Source organism: Triturus cristatus, chromosome 4_1 (assembly GCF_964204655.1).
Source record: "Triturus cristatus chromosome 4_1, aTriCri1.1, whole genome shotgun sequence".
Classification (NCBI taxonomy): Eukaryota; Metazoa; Chordata; class Amphibia; order Caudata; family Salamandridae; genus Triturus; species Triturus cristatus.
The window spans coordinates 290,415,043-290,429,854 of record NC_140585.1 but is presented as its reverse complement, the minus strand read 5'-3'; the positions used below and the strand labels follow the sequence as shown (position 1 = coordinate 290,429,854).

The 14,812-nt window shown below is 45.8% G+C and overlaps 1 protein-coding gene across 2 annotated transcripts in view; it reads right to left on the bottom strand.

The window, feature by feature from the left end:
* Positions 1-14,812, bottom strand: part of BORCS5 (BLOC-1 related complex subunit 5) — a 259,893-nt gene that overhangs the window by 231,862 nt on the left and 13,219 nt on the right. For both annotated transcript variants that reach the window (XM_085652098.1, XM_085652095.1), the window contains exon 3: positions 9,858-9,981. In XM_085652098.1, coding sequence (XP_085508224.1) covers positions 9,858-9,915 — 58 coding nt within the window. In that variant the 5' untranslated portion in view covers positions 9,916-9,981. The remainder of the gene's footprint in view (positions 1-9,857; positions 9,982-14,812) is intronic.

Here is a 14,812-nt window from a genome sequence, read left to right as displayed (position 1 = left end):
GTGTATTCCTCCTGTGTCCAGCCGGACAAAGGAACATTTATTCTTGAATTTCACAAAGTTAGAAAATAGGATAATGAAGAATGATGAAACAAGGGCACAATCCTGTACCAAGTTTTCAACAAAGGGAAAGAAAGGAAGATAAAAGTAGAAAGAAATTGCAGGCAAAAGGCTTTGGGAGCAAGCATGGGGGCTTACAATACAATAATGGACTTAAGTAAGCTCAGACCAACAGAAACCACAATACATTTTCACAGTGGATACAATGTGGTACTGTTATAGAAAGTCGACGTTTCGATCCCTAGCTCCTAGTACAGTGGGATCATCATCAGGACTCAAAATTACACAAAATTGCCTGGTATGAATACAATGCCTAAGAATCGGCGAGTGAAACTACTCGTGGTAGCGTCAGGGCGGTTGTGCGCAGAGCGGTCGGTGGCTCCTGGGAAGCACTTAGGAACACCTTAGATTGTGTTCCAATTGGGGAGTCAGACAGGTTCTTCCGCGTTGAATGCGGGAAGTGGGTGGCAGCAACGGTGGCTTGTTCAGGTTAAAACTGAGCTTGGGAATTTGTCAATTGGTGCTCAAATGGAAATTATTCAATCCGCGTCTGAAGCGGAGCACGAGCGGCAACAGCAGTGGCTGTCCGTGTGTTGTTACGAGCTCAATGGAGTCTCGGCAGAACGGTGAAAAACATCCGTGGCGGCCTGCAGTGATAAAAAAGGGCCTTATCTGGAGGGCAAAGGTAGCAAGAAGAATCACAAGTTTATGCCCAAGTAATTTCCCTGACTTTCACAAGTTACAAAAGCAGACACCCTCACCTCTAACTTGATAATAAATATTACTGCTTAGGTAAAAAATAAAGCAAACTATTGGTCAATCTGTTAAAGGCCCAGCAAGCCAAAATCATAACTGAAGTTAAATTCTTGAATGGGCTAGATGCTTGCACGGGTTTTACTCACAACTCCACATGACGGAGCTCGCAGACCCGCAACTTTGAGCTGCCTATTTGGCGGAGGCTGAACCACAATTAAACAAAAGGATAGTAAAAGGCTTTACAAGCCTATATTTAAATTGCACCCTTGCAGGACCCCATGCCTGGATGGCTTCACATTGTCTTCTATTAATGCCTTGCACAGTCACTCATCCCCTTGCATCCCAAGGTCTCACACAAGATAATCCAGGACGGCCAGATACTCCCCACAATGTCGGACTCAACCATCTTTCTCAGAATGCAGGCACTGATGGAGGAGCTGGTGCATTCAGGGTCAGGCAGGGGACATAACTAAAAAGGCATTTCCTGGAGACAGGGACCACAGAGTCCAAATAATCTATCCAAAACACACTGGACACTGAAACAGCATTTGACACGGTTGATTGGGAATTCATGGCAGACACGATAATGGCTGTTGGGATGGGGGTGGTTTTGTGCAGTGGCTTCTAGCGGGATACCGTAATGCAGAGCCAAGATAAGAGTTACTGAGCTCCACTCACAATAGGTGGATAATGGTAGAGGCACAAGACAAGAGTGCCCACTATCTCTCCTCCTCTTTGCCCTTCGCCTGGCCCAGCACTTCAGAGCTAGTCCCCACATAAAACTGGATCAAAATTGGGACCCACGAAATAAAAAACTGACCATATTGCAGATTACATTTTGCTTTCAGTTACAATTCCCCATGGCTCGCACCCCCCCCCCCTTCAAAATGTGTTATATCAATTTGAAACTCAGCAAAAGGTATCCAGATTTAAAATTAATATTTCCAAGTCGGACATACTAAACATTTTGGCTCCTAAAACAGTAGTTGATCAACTGCAGAAATTATCCCCACAATGATGGGAGACTTAAAAGAGGGGTGAAGGCTGAACTCAATAGGTGTAACTAAAAGACACTTTTCATATTGGGCCCCAAGCTTGCATAAAAAAGTCCATTCTTCCTAAGATTCTGTACATTTTTCAAACAATGACTCTAAACATTCCCAAAGAATAAATCAGGGATCAAAAGTCAATACTCCTCCTATACAATCAGAAATGGGTGGCTTAATAGGATCCTGGCGCTCACTGGAAAGTCACACAATATATAATCAAATCTGGTCTCTCAAAAGCAGTGCTCTGAAAAGGGGGAACCTTCACCCAACTCCTCCAAACTCAATCCAGGGATTGAAAGAAAAATCACACGCCATCAATTCAAATAACAGTACAATGTATATTCATAAACAAATATTTCTTAGATGGCTTTATTTTCGGCCTACTGGCCCCTTCTCCACCCTTCTTTTTAGCCAACACGTGTTTCGTCATTTTAGGGTGTAACCCTATAACTCCATCTGGGCTGTCAAGCTATACGTGTTTCTCATAAGCTTTTACTCGACCCCCGGTTACAATTTTACTCCAGGCTCCTTATCAAAAAAGGCTATGGGGCGGGTGCAATATACTGAGAGATATGTTTGATTGTGATACCAATAAGACCTTTGAGTAAATGAAAGAGGCGTATGTGCTCATCAAATCGGAGCCCTTCCATTACATGCAACTGGGACAGTGGTTGCTCAGTCCTAGAATTGAACATGGAGCCATCAGAGCCCTCACCCCTTTCGAAAAAATCATCTTCTATTGCTCAAGGGACAAACATGTCACTTAAAAAAATCTATACTATGTCAAATAGTAAGGGGGTAGACCATAAACTCACATTCCAGCGTTGCTGGAGAAGAGGGATTAGTTTTCTCCAAGTTAGATCAGGAGAAGATATACGAAGATAAACTATTAACTTTGCCTCCCATGCAGATTGTAGGGAAATGCGCCTGAGATTCTGTATAGGTGGCATTATACCCTAGCATACTTTGCAAGGATGGTGGCGGGATAAGTCCATTATGCTGGAGGGGTACGAACAGGAGGGAACCTTGACACACATACTCAGGTCTTTCCTTAAGATGAAGATTTTCTGGTCTCTGTTTTTAACGAGCATTTCATTAATGAGAGTGTATGTAGCCAGATACCGGGAAGTGATATTTTTGGGGTGTTCAGCCACAGATACATATCCCTGTATGGCAGGCTGGGTTGACTAATCTTCCATCTACTGGTGTTCAAACAATCGATCCGTGTTCTCTGGGGCAACAAAAACTCCCCTCAGAGTAGAACTGGGTGAAAACTGGTGGATTTTGATATGGAAAAGCTCTGCAAAGCAGTACAAGGTGAAAAAGGGGACTTCACCAAGCATTTATTGATGTTTTTCAGCACCGACTACCAAAAGCTCACTTAACCCAAAAGACTTTGTGCACTGAAGATTCTTGACAGCTCCAAGTTAAATAATTACTAATCCACAATCAAGCCCAAACAGACTGAATTACAGAGTCCATAATTTGTGCAATCCTCGGGAATAGGTTTGACTTGATTGAGGCAATACAGAGGATTATTTCTAGAGAGAGAGAGAAAGAAAGAAAGAGAAAGAGAGACACACACAGACACAACAGCTGAAACCCAGGAACTGTCCCGTCTCTTATAGGACAGTACCACCACCAAGAGGTGATTTTAGCCCCTTCATCACTCTTCCTCCCCAAAAAAACTCAAACTAAAAGACCTGGCAGTGTTGCTAAGGAAATAGAAGAATCTTTTTTCCTTATAGAACTCCTTCACTTCAGTGTTCCTGTGATACCTAAACCCGATGCCCCCCCACCCCAAACATTACTAACAGCTTAGTTCCCTCTTGGTTAAGGTTCACATGCACATATCGGGAAAGAAGAGCAAGACGATATTATCATAGACCAATGTGTCTGCTTTGTGCTGCTGTCAAAATTGCATCTTTCTGGCTAATCAAGCACTAACAAAAGTGTGTAACTTACTGCAAGGTCACTCATTCACATAAGTGCAATATGTACTGAGCGCTGCCAAATGTGCGACGACCACAGCTCCCCTAATTAGGACACTCATCATGCCTTCCATTTCCACTTTCAAATTAATGGGAAGAAACACAACACAATAGGGGGAAACAATAGGGGGAGACAGACAAGGGGTGGTCTTATAAAAAAAGCAGACAAATGATTTGGTGTAACTGAGATGGAGGGCTCAGTGCAAGAGGAAAGAGGAAATACATACCCCAAGTAATCTGGGGATAGGTGAAACAAACACAAAAAGCATTTGCAGGAATACAAGGAGTTTGTTGTAAAGATGTACACAAAGGAGAGAGTGACCAGGTGTTACTGGTCTAAAAGATAGGGGTCAAGAGAGGGACCAAACAATGATTAGACTGCTGTGCAAACACAGTGGTTGACGGCACTCTTAAAGAACGTTTTACATCTTTTTGGCTTTTGTTCCATGTGAGAAAGTGGCTCTGTATATACTGTTCCCTAATAGGTACAGGGTGCACAGAGTCCACAGTCCCCAGAGGTTTGGCAGAGGCTAAAGTTAGATATAACCTTACTCTCTAAAGTGGTAGCTTGGTCGAACAGTAAGGCAGTATCAGAGGACAGTGTAAAGCATTTGTTGTACACACTCAGTCAGCAAATGGTCTCACACACTCAATAACTGAACTCTAGGCCAATGGTTTATATATAAAAAATATATGCTTGTTATATTTTAGAGCCAACAATTGGATTTAAAATATACTTTCTCAGAATGAGATGCTTTATAGAAATACTTTAGCAATATGCAATTGACTTTTGTAAACAGTTACAAGTGGTTGCAATAGGCAACACTATTTTAAACACAATAATGCATTGAGTTCAATGGAAGTTTCAGGTTATTTGCCACAGATTACTTTTAGGATTAATTTTGGAATTCCAGGACTGGATCCTAGATTCAGTCCTGGGTCAGTACTTGGAATCAAGTGATAAAAGTCGACTTAATTACTGTGATGATTTTTAGACAATATTTTGCTATTTTAAAAGTTGACAGAAAATATTTCATAGAAAACAGTCAATGATTCCCTATGGCAGAAAATTCAAGTTACAGGTATAGTATATGCTTGTTACTTTTGTAATCCAGTACTGGGTGCCTAGACTCAGTACTGGGACCTTTATCCAAAACAGGTAAGTAATTACGTTTTCAGATATTATACGATTTTTAAAGAATATTTAAAGATTGCAGAAATTGACACTTAGAAGAAATTTCACAGAAAAACAGTCAATGATTTCCTATGGAAAAATATTGGGTTACTGGTAAGTACAGTTGTAAGTAGTTTTCAGAGTCAGTGCTGGGCACCAAGATCCAGCACTGGGAGCTCACCTAAGAGCAGGTGAGTATTTTTGTTTTCATTACTCGGCTGATTTTTGGTGAAAATTTATAGTTTTGAAAAGTCCACACTTAGAAGAAATTTCAGGAAAAAGCCAGTCAATGTTACCCTATGAAGAAAATGGAGTTATCGGTTTAAAGGTAAGTACTCGACTGACAGAGTTAAGGTTCTGGGCATAGACTCAGGGGTCCCTCGGGGTCAGGTAGGTACAGTTGGTTCACTCCCAGCGGCACTAGCGCGGCCGGGTGCAGAGAGAGTTAGGCCCAATGTTATCCTATGAGGGACAGGGGGGCCTTGGTTGGTGGCTGCTGACTAGCAGGCCACGCGGCTGTGGGAGCTGGGCTCCTGGTCACTTACTCAGGGCAAGTGGATAGGTGTAGAGGTTGCACTGCCAGGGCCACTCGGGCGGCTGGGTGCAGGGTGCTTTTGAGCCTTCGGGCGCTCAATTGATTTCAATGGGAAATCTCCGGTTTAGAAAAAGACTGCAAGCTCGGGGACGAGGATTCTTCAGGTGCCACCACCACTTCGAGAGGTAAGTTGGGTAGTTGGAGGATAGGTAGGTACCCCAGGATTGGGCACAGGTGGCCGCGGGGCGCCGGGAGCAGGGGTGCCTTTTGGTGTCGGGAAATCTTACCCTCTATTGATTGCGGGGGGGGGGGTGAGGGGGGGGGGTTCACCTTGTTCTGAGGCTGCAGGCTTCTTCAGGAGTGTCGAGGGAGGTCCATGGGTGCCAGACTCGGGGTCACAGTCGCCGTGGGGACATCCTCGTCGTCTTTGTTCACTCCGGCACAGGCCAGGCTTGGCTGGTGCAGAGTGTGCTGGGTTCGCAGTTCCGGGCTGCTGCCAGGGATTAGAAGTAGATTTTGAGTAGAGCCTCTACTCATGGGAGTCCCAGGGGCTTAGAGTCAAAAGGTAGCCAGGTCCTCCGGGGTTTGTGAGGTTGCTGGCCACAAGAGATGCCGGGTTGGAGCAGGAGCAGTTTCAAGGGTCGACAGGCCGGTAGGGCTGGGGCCAAAGCATTTTGTGTCTTCCTCTTCTTAGCAGCTGCAGGGCAGGTCTTCTTTCTTCTAGCTCTTCTTGGGATTTTGGAATCTGGAATCTGGGGAAGGAAGGCTCAGGGTGCCCCTAAATACTAGATTTAGGAGCGTTACAGGTAGGTGAAGGGCAGGGACCAATGGGTCCCTGTCCTGGGGTGGGTACACCCCCTATCCTGCCTCTCTCCTGTGGGAGGGGGGCAGTAGCCTAGTCCTGATAGGGTAGGGCTTCCCATCTTCAAGATGGCGAGAGCCCAGAGATGTGCTTCACCTCGCCTCCCCACCTGAAGGGTGGGGTTGGCAGGCTGGCACATCCCCAGTCCTTATTTGGGGTTTCCAGCCAAGCTTCCCGCCAGAGTGGGGGGTTGCAGTGGCCTGGGGAAGCTCACAGAGGCTGCATGCCTTTGAAGCTTCCCCCTGCCCATCCGGGAGGAGGAGATTTAGCACCTCGCCCAGGATGTGCCCAGGAGAGCAGGGGCTCTCCTACCCAGGGGTCCAGCAACATGTCTGCTGTGTGGCAGCCTAGGCAGCCTCAGAACAGACGTGGATTGTAGGTTAGGTTTTAGGGGGCATCTCTAAGATGCCCTCTGGGGTGCTTGGTACATTAAATCCCACACTGGCATCAGTGTGGGTTTAATGGGCTGAGAAGTTTGATACCAAACTTCTCAGTCTTCAGTGTTGCCATTATGGTGCTGTGGAGTTCGTGTTTAACGAGCTCTCAGCACCATGTACTCTTAAATGGCAGCACTGCACTTACAGTGCCCAGGAATGGACCTGGGTACTGTAGGGGCACAGGGCTCCAGCTCCTGTGCTCACACCATTGGCATAGGGCACCCAGCTAGAGGGGTGGCTAATATATGCCATGGCAGTGTAGGTGATGGGATGGGATGTGTGCCATGTCGACTCTTTGTTTTGTCTTGCACCCAGACACCCAGCCTGCAAGGGCAGTGTGTGTAAGGGGACAGGGCCTCTAAGGGTGGCACAATGAGTGCTGCAGCCCTTAGAGGCCTTCCCTGGTCACAAGGCCCTGGGTACCTAGGGTACCATTTACCAGGGGCTGACATGTGGCCAGGGTTTGCCAATTTGGGTTTTGTGGGTTTAGGGAAGGAACATAGGCCCTGGGCACCTGATTGGCAGGAGTCCAGGGCACACTCAGTCAAAGTACATTCAGCAAAAAGTGGGGGCATACCATGCAAGAAAGATGGCACTTTCTCACATTCCATATAAGAGGGTGCCATGAACATCGACAAAGGGGCTAAGTGACCCTTACAATTAGGTATACCGTTGTGGAAGCAGCTAATATGTAAGAGGGGGCAAGAGTAGGCAAAGTCTTTTTCCAACTGAAGGAGTCTCTTGTTGTCAAAGAGTCACCTAATGAATTGGGTGTTCAACTGTTGGGGGTAAATGTGAAAGAAGGAATTATATCAGAAACAGGAGTTAAGAAGGCTAGATAGAAAACCAGCATTGAAAATGCAATAGGCCTCGCCTTTGATTAAGTGAAAGCCATTTGCTTTGCTAATGGTATTATATAGCAAAGCAAATGGCTTTAACTTAATAGAAGGCGAGGCCTATTGCATTTTCAATGCTTGTTTTTATTGTTTAGGTGAAGGAATTTCCCTGAGTGGAGGAGGCCCTCTCGGGACGGAGAGCAGTTACACAGAGATGCAGGGTGGGAGGGGGCAGCGAGGGGAAGGGAGGGCTGATGCTGTAATGTTCAGGTGCACCCGAGTACGCCCTGCAGTCGGTTCCTCTAGGCACTGGAGTAGTGAGGGGTAGCTGGAGTAGGGAGGGGTAGAGGCGTAATAAGGCTAAAGGTCACTTGAGTTTCTGAAGGCGATCGGCTCTCTACATGTGCGTTATCTCATTTATTTATTTATGTATTTGTTAATGCATTTTGAGAATGTTTTTGATGCACCGTGCCCCACGATGCTGCTTCAGGGCTCGGCTCTTCCATTCCTGCCTCCCTTCTCTTTCGGACAGCAAACACTTAGTGCAAGGCGGGATGAAAGAGCAACAGAGATCAGATTATAACGTACAATTTGCAGCCTAGAATCCTAGCATAGTGGGCTCAGGCTTTAATCCTTCCGAGGTTGATACAACGAGCCAGGTCGGTGGATATTAAACATTGTTTAAGCCGAAGCGCCAGGATAGAATTTCCTTGGCAGCGTTTCATGTGTAAAATACCAATGCTATTGTGACCGTGATACCAAGCACTTGGCATACTTGGTTTCACATACATGCAATGCAGTTGAGAACTGACATCTGCGGTACATGTTTTGTCGAAGGCCTGGTGACAAAGATTTTTTTTCAGCTCTTCCCCCAATATCTGACTGGGCTGCATACAAGCATTGCACGTTACACAATGACATTCATTTTTTTGGTATGCACGGGGAGATTAAGTGATTTAAGAACCACAGTCGTCCCCGAGGCTCGAACCTTGGATTTCCAGCTCCAAAAGTCGGCAGTCTAGCCCTGAGACCCCACCCTCTCCCAATTATTTGTATGATCTCTTTGCATTCCAAGATTAAAACGTGCTTCTCAGAATCAAAACAAACGAATGCGCAAGGCTGAAGTTAATCCAGGCTGCTGACTTGCACACACGCGGGAAACTCAGAAATTCAAGTTTCACAGACCAGTCAGTACGCAGGATTTCACTGTGCGCATGCGCACCTGAGCAAACTAGGCGTCTACATAAGGGTGGCTTAAACCGACTGAACACCGGTAGAAAACTTGTTCGGTGGCAACCCTACTCGTAGCAGGCTTGTGCGACAGTCAAGGCACGTTACTCAGGATTCATTCTTAAGGGTACCGTCTTGTTTGTCTACAGTCTTTTCCCCGATCATCTGAGCCAGGTTTGCCCTTCTCCACTGACACTCTAGTCCCCGCATACCTACCAGTATTGACACTTCCCGGCTGCCTTACTCGCGAGCCTTTGTCCCTCTTTCAGTCTTTAGTAACGTTTTCGGGTGTTGAAGCTTTCTTTTCTGCCAAGATGGCGCAGTACGATCTCACCACAAAGATCGCATACTTCCTAGACCGGCACCTTGTTTTTTCCGCTACTGGAGTTTTTCTCAGTTAAAGAGGTCAGAGAACGATCCCGGAGAAGGGAGATAAGACTGGGAGAGGGGGGGGGGGGGGGGGGGGGGAATGAAACAGACAGGGAGAGGGTGAGACTGAGAAAGGGAAAGACAGGGATCAAAGAAGAACAAGCACGCGCGCCGCGCTAAAAGTAAAAAAAACAAGGCAGAGCAAAAGGCAAGCGCGGGCCGATCTCTTGTCTTTATGGGGCCACGTGTTTAAAACATATGGCCCCATAGAGATAAGAAAAGGCTTTACTACAAACGTAAAGAGACCGAGCCAGTCCAACTGGGACGGCTCTAAAAGAGAAAACTGTACGTCACTAGACGCTGTTTTCCAATGGCTGGCCAACGTTTAGCATAAACGGTGACGCCAGCCAATGGAAAAGAGGGCCGGGGCTTAAAGCCCACTAGAGAAATCTCCATAAATCATTAAATCTCGCCAGCGAGACTGCGCATGTCTGCGCAGTCTTACGCCAGGCAAGACCTAAAAACAAATAATGAGTAATTCAGAAATCCCTCTACACTCACCAGAAACCATCAAATCACTTTGCCTTGGCTCTGCTTCAGCACTTTGTTCTGCTCCCATTTTTCCAAAGTATGTTCAGACTTGAGATGTGTTTCTGTATCTTTCTTCTTTAACACAAATTCATTCCTGTGACAGAATAAAACATTAAACATGAGATCCATATAAATATTACAATTTGAATGAAAGGGTTTCATCCTTCATGATGATTGTTTAAACCACCCAACAGTTATCTGCCTGTGGGAGTCTAAAGGCATGAGAAAAGGAACAAGCATTGGCATAGCCAATAGGTCTCGCCTTTGGGACCTTATAAGTTTTGAGTTATGCAGCACAATATCCTTTGTGCAACAACATCAAGTGTTGCATGGCTAAACACTTACACGGTCCCAAAGGCGAGACCTATTGGCTATGCCAATGCTTGTTTCTCCCGAAGCTAATACCACTATGGACAAAGGAGCCAGCACGGTGCCAATCTTTAAATTACTCTATAAGCACATAATGAATTATGATTATATAATAAGAGTTTTTTTACGTTGAGAAAATAAAATAAAACAAAATATTCTAATGGGTGTGGTGTTATTACTCCCTTGATAATGGTTAAAATGAATACAGGATGCTCAAATTGAAAGCATTTCACAGACTTCCGGCACCAGTGTTAGAAATGCACAACGTTTAAATCAAATACAACAAGCTGAACGGAATCCCACAGTGATGCTGTCCACAAAAATAATTGCAGTCTGCAGTACACCAAGGTGCCAAAAATCACAAAGAAATTGCAGCAGCTGCATAAAAAGAGACACAAGAGAGACGCCCCCATCTAAACCCCAAGGCACACATCCAGCCAGCATAGCCAACATTTGGATTTTGCACTAGCTACCTAAACAAAAACAAATTTAAGTTTAATATTTTCACGCTGACTCATAACGCGTCTTAGATCGCCGAGAACTCATGCTATTCAGGGAACACCCGACGTGATAGCTCCTTGGCAGGTCCTTCCGCCTGAGTGAGCAGCACCTGCTGAGCTGACGACCCGAGCGCTGCGACGTCTATGAGAATAAAGGGCAGTCTCTGGGCCCGGAGCTTCATATATGGCTCAACCTATCTGGGAACTTGCGCACAAGGAAGACAATGCCAAGTGTAGACATTTGTAAATGACTCCTCTGTTTAAACAAGCATACGCCATCTTAAATGGCGCAGCAAGGAATAGCAGAATGCCAGAAATAGTCTGTAACGAAAAAACCGAAGCTAGGTGTTCGTGTATGCGTGTTTCAGGTATTCGAAGACTGTACAACATAGTTATGTACACAAATATCCTTTCTTTAAAAGGGTAACTGGTGGACATGCGCCTCAAATACGGATTGTAAAGGAATCCCTAATATAAATGACATTAAAAAGAGAAAAAAACAAAGCAGAAATCTAAGTATTTTATTTACAAGCTAGCTATTCATCAGTACATTGACTATTTAGATCTCATCAGGAAGGGGATTCTAATAAAAAAAGGTATGCAGAAATAAGCCACCTCTGTTCTTTTCTTGCTAGGCGGGACGGTTTTCTGACACTTTCATTCACTTCATACTTCTTAAACTGTTTGTGGATTAGAATTCTCGGACTTCCCGTGGCTGGCAATTAATTTTACAATAACAGAAAAGCAATTCACAAAATGAACACTGGAGGTCAGTGTTAGCTCTAAGAAAATCGTGGTAACACACGCAGAGACAATATAAATATGCATTCCTTTACTTCGGAAGGTTATAGGTCTTTTCGAAGCAATGTGGGTACCCGTAATCAATTTTTTCATGCAGTAGACATAAAATACGTTTAAAAAAAGTATTTAACGAGTTCTTCGTGCTCCTTGTAACCCAATATCTCGCTACCATAAGCCACCTTAGTAATGCACTTGGTCTTGTAGATCTTCAAGAGGGCCCCAATAGGTCTGGTGCCCAACCTAGATGCAAAATTAAAGATGGCAGTATTGGCCATGACAAAGTCCCATTTTTACCTACGGATGAGGGGACGCCAAGTCATGGCAGCGTCGAAAACTACACCCAGATATGAGAAGGCATAGATCATACGGACCAGCATCGATCCCACCACAAATGTGTTGGGTTTGCTGGGGCGTAAACCTACTTGCATTACAAAGGATTTTTTATTGTTCACTAGCAGGTCCAAATCTTCCATAAAGCGGATAAATTAGGCCAATAAAGTTTGCAAAGCCCTGGCTGTCCTAGCCATGAGGACGGCGTTGTCCACGTACAATAGTACTGGAGGGCTTCGCCGATCCACTTGTGGACAGCCAGTTTTCATCTTCAAAAGGATTTGCTCCAAGTTATTAATTTACAGATTAAAAAGAAAGGGGGCCAATATACACCATTCTCTCAGTTGTGAGCTGGTGGGTGACTCTCAGATCCTTAGTGAATCGAACCACTGCCTTGGTGTCACTATGTAAATCCCTCAAAGAGCGTACAATGTCTGGGCTAACTCCCAACGACAACATGGTCTGCCAGAGCTTCGATCTATTAACTAGGTCGAATGCTGAGGACCGATCCATGAAGGCTAAATAAACGGTGCCATGGCACGCGACAGAGTACTTGTTAAGTTCCAAGTACAGGTTTAGGCTTTGGTCCACTGTCGATCGACCCGAGAGAAAACCATATTGGGCGTCAGACAGAATGCTATTGTCCTGTGTCCAAGTAGAAAGCCTGTTAAGGACTATGCGACCTACCACCTTTACCACCGAGTCCAGTAAACAGATAGGTCTATAACAGTGGGTACTGTTCCGATATCCCTTTTTGAAGACCGGGACAATTGTAGACAGAGCCCAAGTAGCCGGACAACCGGACACAGCTGCGGCATTAATAACCGCGGTAAGAGCCGGTACCCTGATGTCCATATCTAAGATGTAAAAATCCGGTGGGATCCCATCTGGGCCCGGGGCCTTCTTCTTTGTCAGCCCTGCTATACCTTTTCTAACTTCCTCTGGAGCAAAAACCACGTAAGGAGTCCCCTCGGCTAGGTGCAGGTCTACCATCACGGCAGAGTGGGATAAAAACATATCCTCAAAATGCCTAACCTATTCGTCTTCCGTAATATGCGAGTCCAAAATACCGTACAAGCCATTATACATCCCTATTTCTTTAACTAAAGCCATACCTTTGCCATTTTGCTACTTCCTACAGATGCTTTTACTATCGGTTTGCAACCATTTTGTGGTGGTGAACCTCCCTCATCCAATAATTCATTTCAACTCCCACAAAGGAATTTCCAGAAAAATAAGAATACGTCCACATAGAGTCATACACATAAGCATAGTAACTGCATAAGCTATAAACATAAAGGCCATTCAACTTAGAAAATATACTTTTTCTAGTAAGGCATAATGCTACGCAGTTTGGTGCTTAGTAAAAACAACATTGATATTAGAAATGGGGTCTCTAATTGGCTGGTTGTTACCCTGTCCAAATAGGGACCCTTCTTCCTAGTCAGGGTAAGAGGGATACACTACTGAAATAACCCCTGCTCACCCCCTTGGTATCAAGGCACGAGCAGTCAGGCTTATCCCAGAGACAGTGTGTAAAGCATTTGCATATATATACAGTAATACAGTGAAAACACTACAAAAGGACACCATACCAGTTTTAGAAAAATATCCACTATTTTATCTGTGCAAAACAAGGCCAAAAATACACCATACAGTTCTTAGAAATATCAATAAGGAAAAATAGACTCAAAATACAGTTCCTTGAAGTCAATAGCTCCGTCCGGCGCTATCACAGTGTCATGAACATCAAATCCAATCAGGGCCAGCTACGGTGTCAGGAAGACACATAAAACTGTTCCTTTAGAAATGCAGGGCGTCGGGGACCTTGTGGTGAGCTCTGAAGAGCCAGCATTGGCTCTGGGGGTTGGTTCAGGAGTCATTGGATTCTTGGAATCACAAGCGTTGCAACTCGAACAGTGTGCGGTTGAAGTTGGGGTGTCGGCGGGCTTCAGTGGCAATTGCAGTGGTGCCCTCAGGACGTGGTGCAGGCAGCAGCTCGGAGGCGGCATCCAGCAGCGACAGGAAGACCAGGGATGCGTTGCAAAGTGGGGCGGTGATCATTGCGGTGCTAGCAGGTCGCAGCGCAAGCAGCAGCACGTCGTTGCTGACACGCTACCGTCGAACTGGCGCCGGCGACAGTAGGCCAAGGCTGCAGAGTGGGACGGGGCGATGCGTTGTGTAACTTACAAGCGGTGCAAGCAGCGGCACTGATGTCGGCGTGGAACGGTGGCATCGGGGATACCAGGGTAGCAGTGTGAAGCGAGGTGGCACGAAGTGCAGTGCCCACAGGTCATGGTTCAAGCAGCGGCTCGGTGGTGTCGTCAGTGAGACCAGGGTTGTGGTGAGAAGTACGGCGGTGCTCTCTGTGGTGCCTTCAGGACATGGAGCCGGCAGCAGCATCACTGGCGGCGGCGGGTTGCTTTTTCTTATGTTGCAGCACAAAACACACAGTTCCCAGTGCTGGTAGCAGATGAATTTGAAGTCCTTGCTGTTCCTGAGACTTCTTGAACAGGGGGCAAGCTCCACCTGAAGCCCTTGGAGAATCTCAAACAAAGAAGTTGCAGAAAGTTCAGTCCAGTTCTTTCTCTGCCTAAGACAGAAACAGCCACTGCAGGACAACACAGCAAAGTGGTAGTTCCTCCTCACAGCTTCTACGGCACTTCTTCTTGGCAGGGTCTTTGATCCAAAAGAGTTCTAAAGCCCTGGGGTCAGGGCCCCAATATTTATACCACATTTACCCTTTGTTCTCTTTGCGGCAAGGGTCTATGAACCCAGTCTAAACTAGTTCTGCCGTCTCTGGCCCAGCTTCACTATAGGAGGTGGAGACAGCATTGCACAGAGGAGACACTGACTATTCAGGTGCTAGTGAAAACTCCTCCCACCACTCTAAAAGCAGACCAAGCCTATTCAGCCCAACTATGA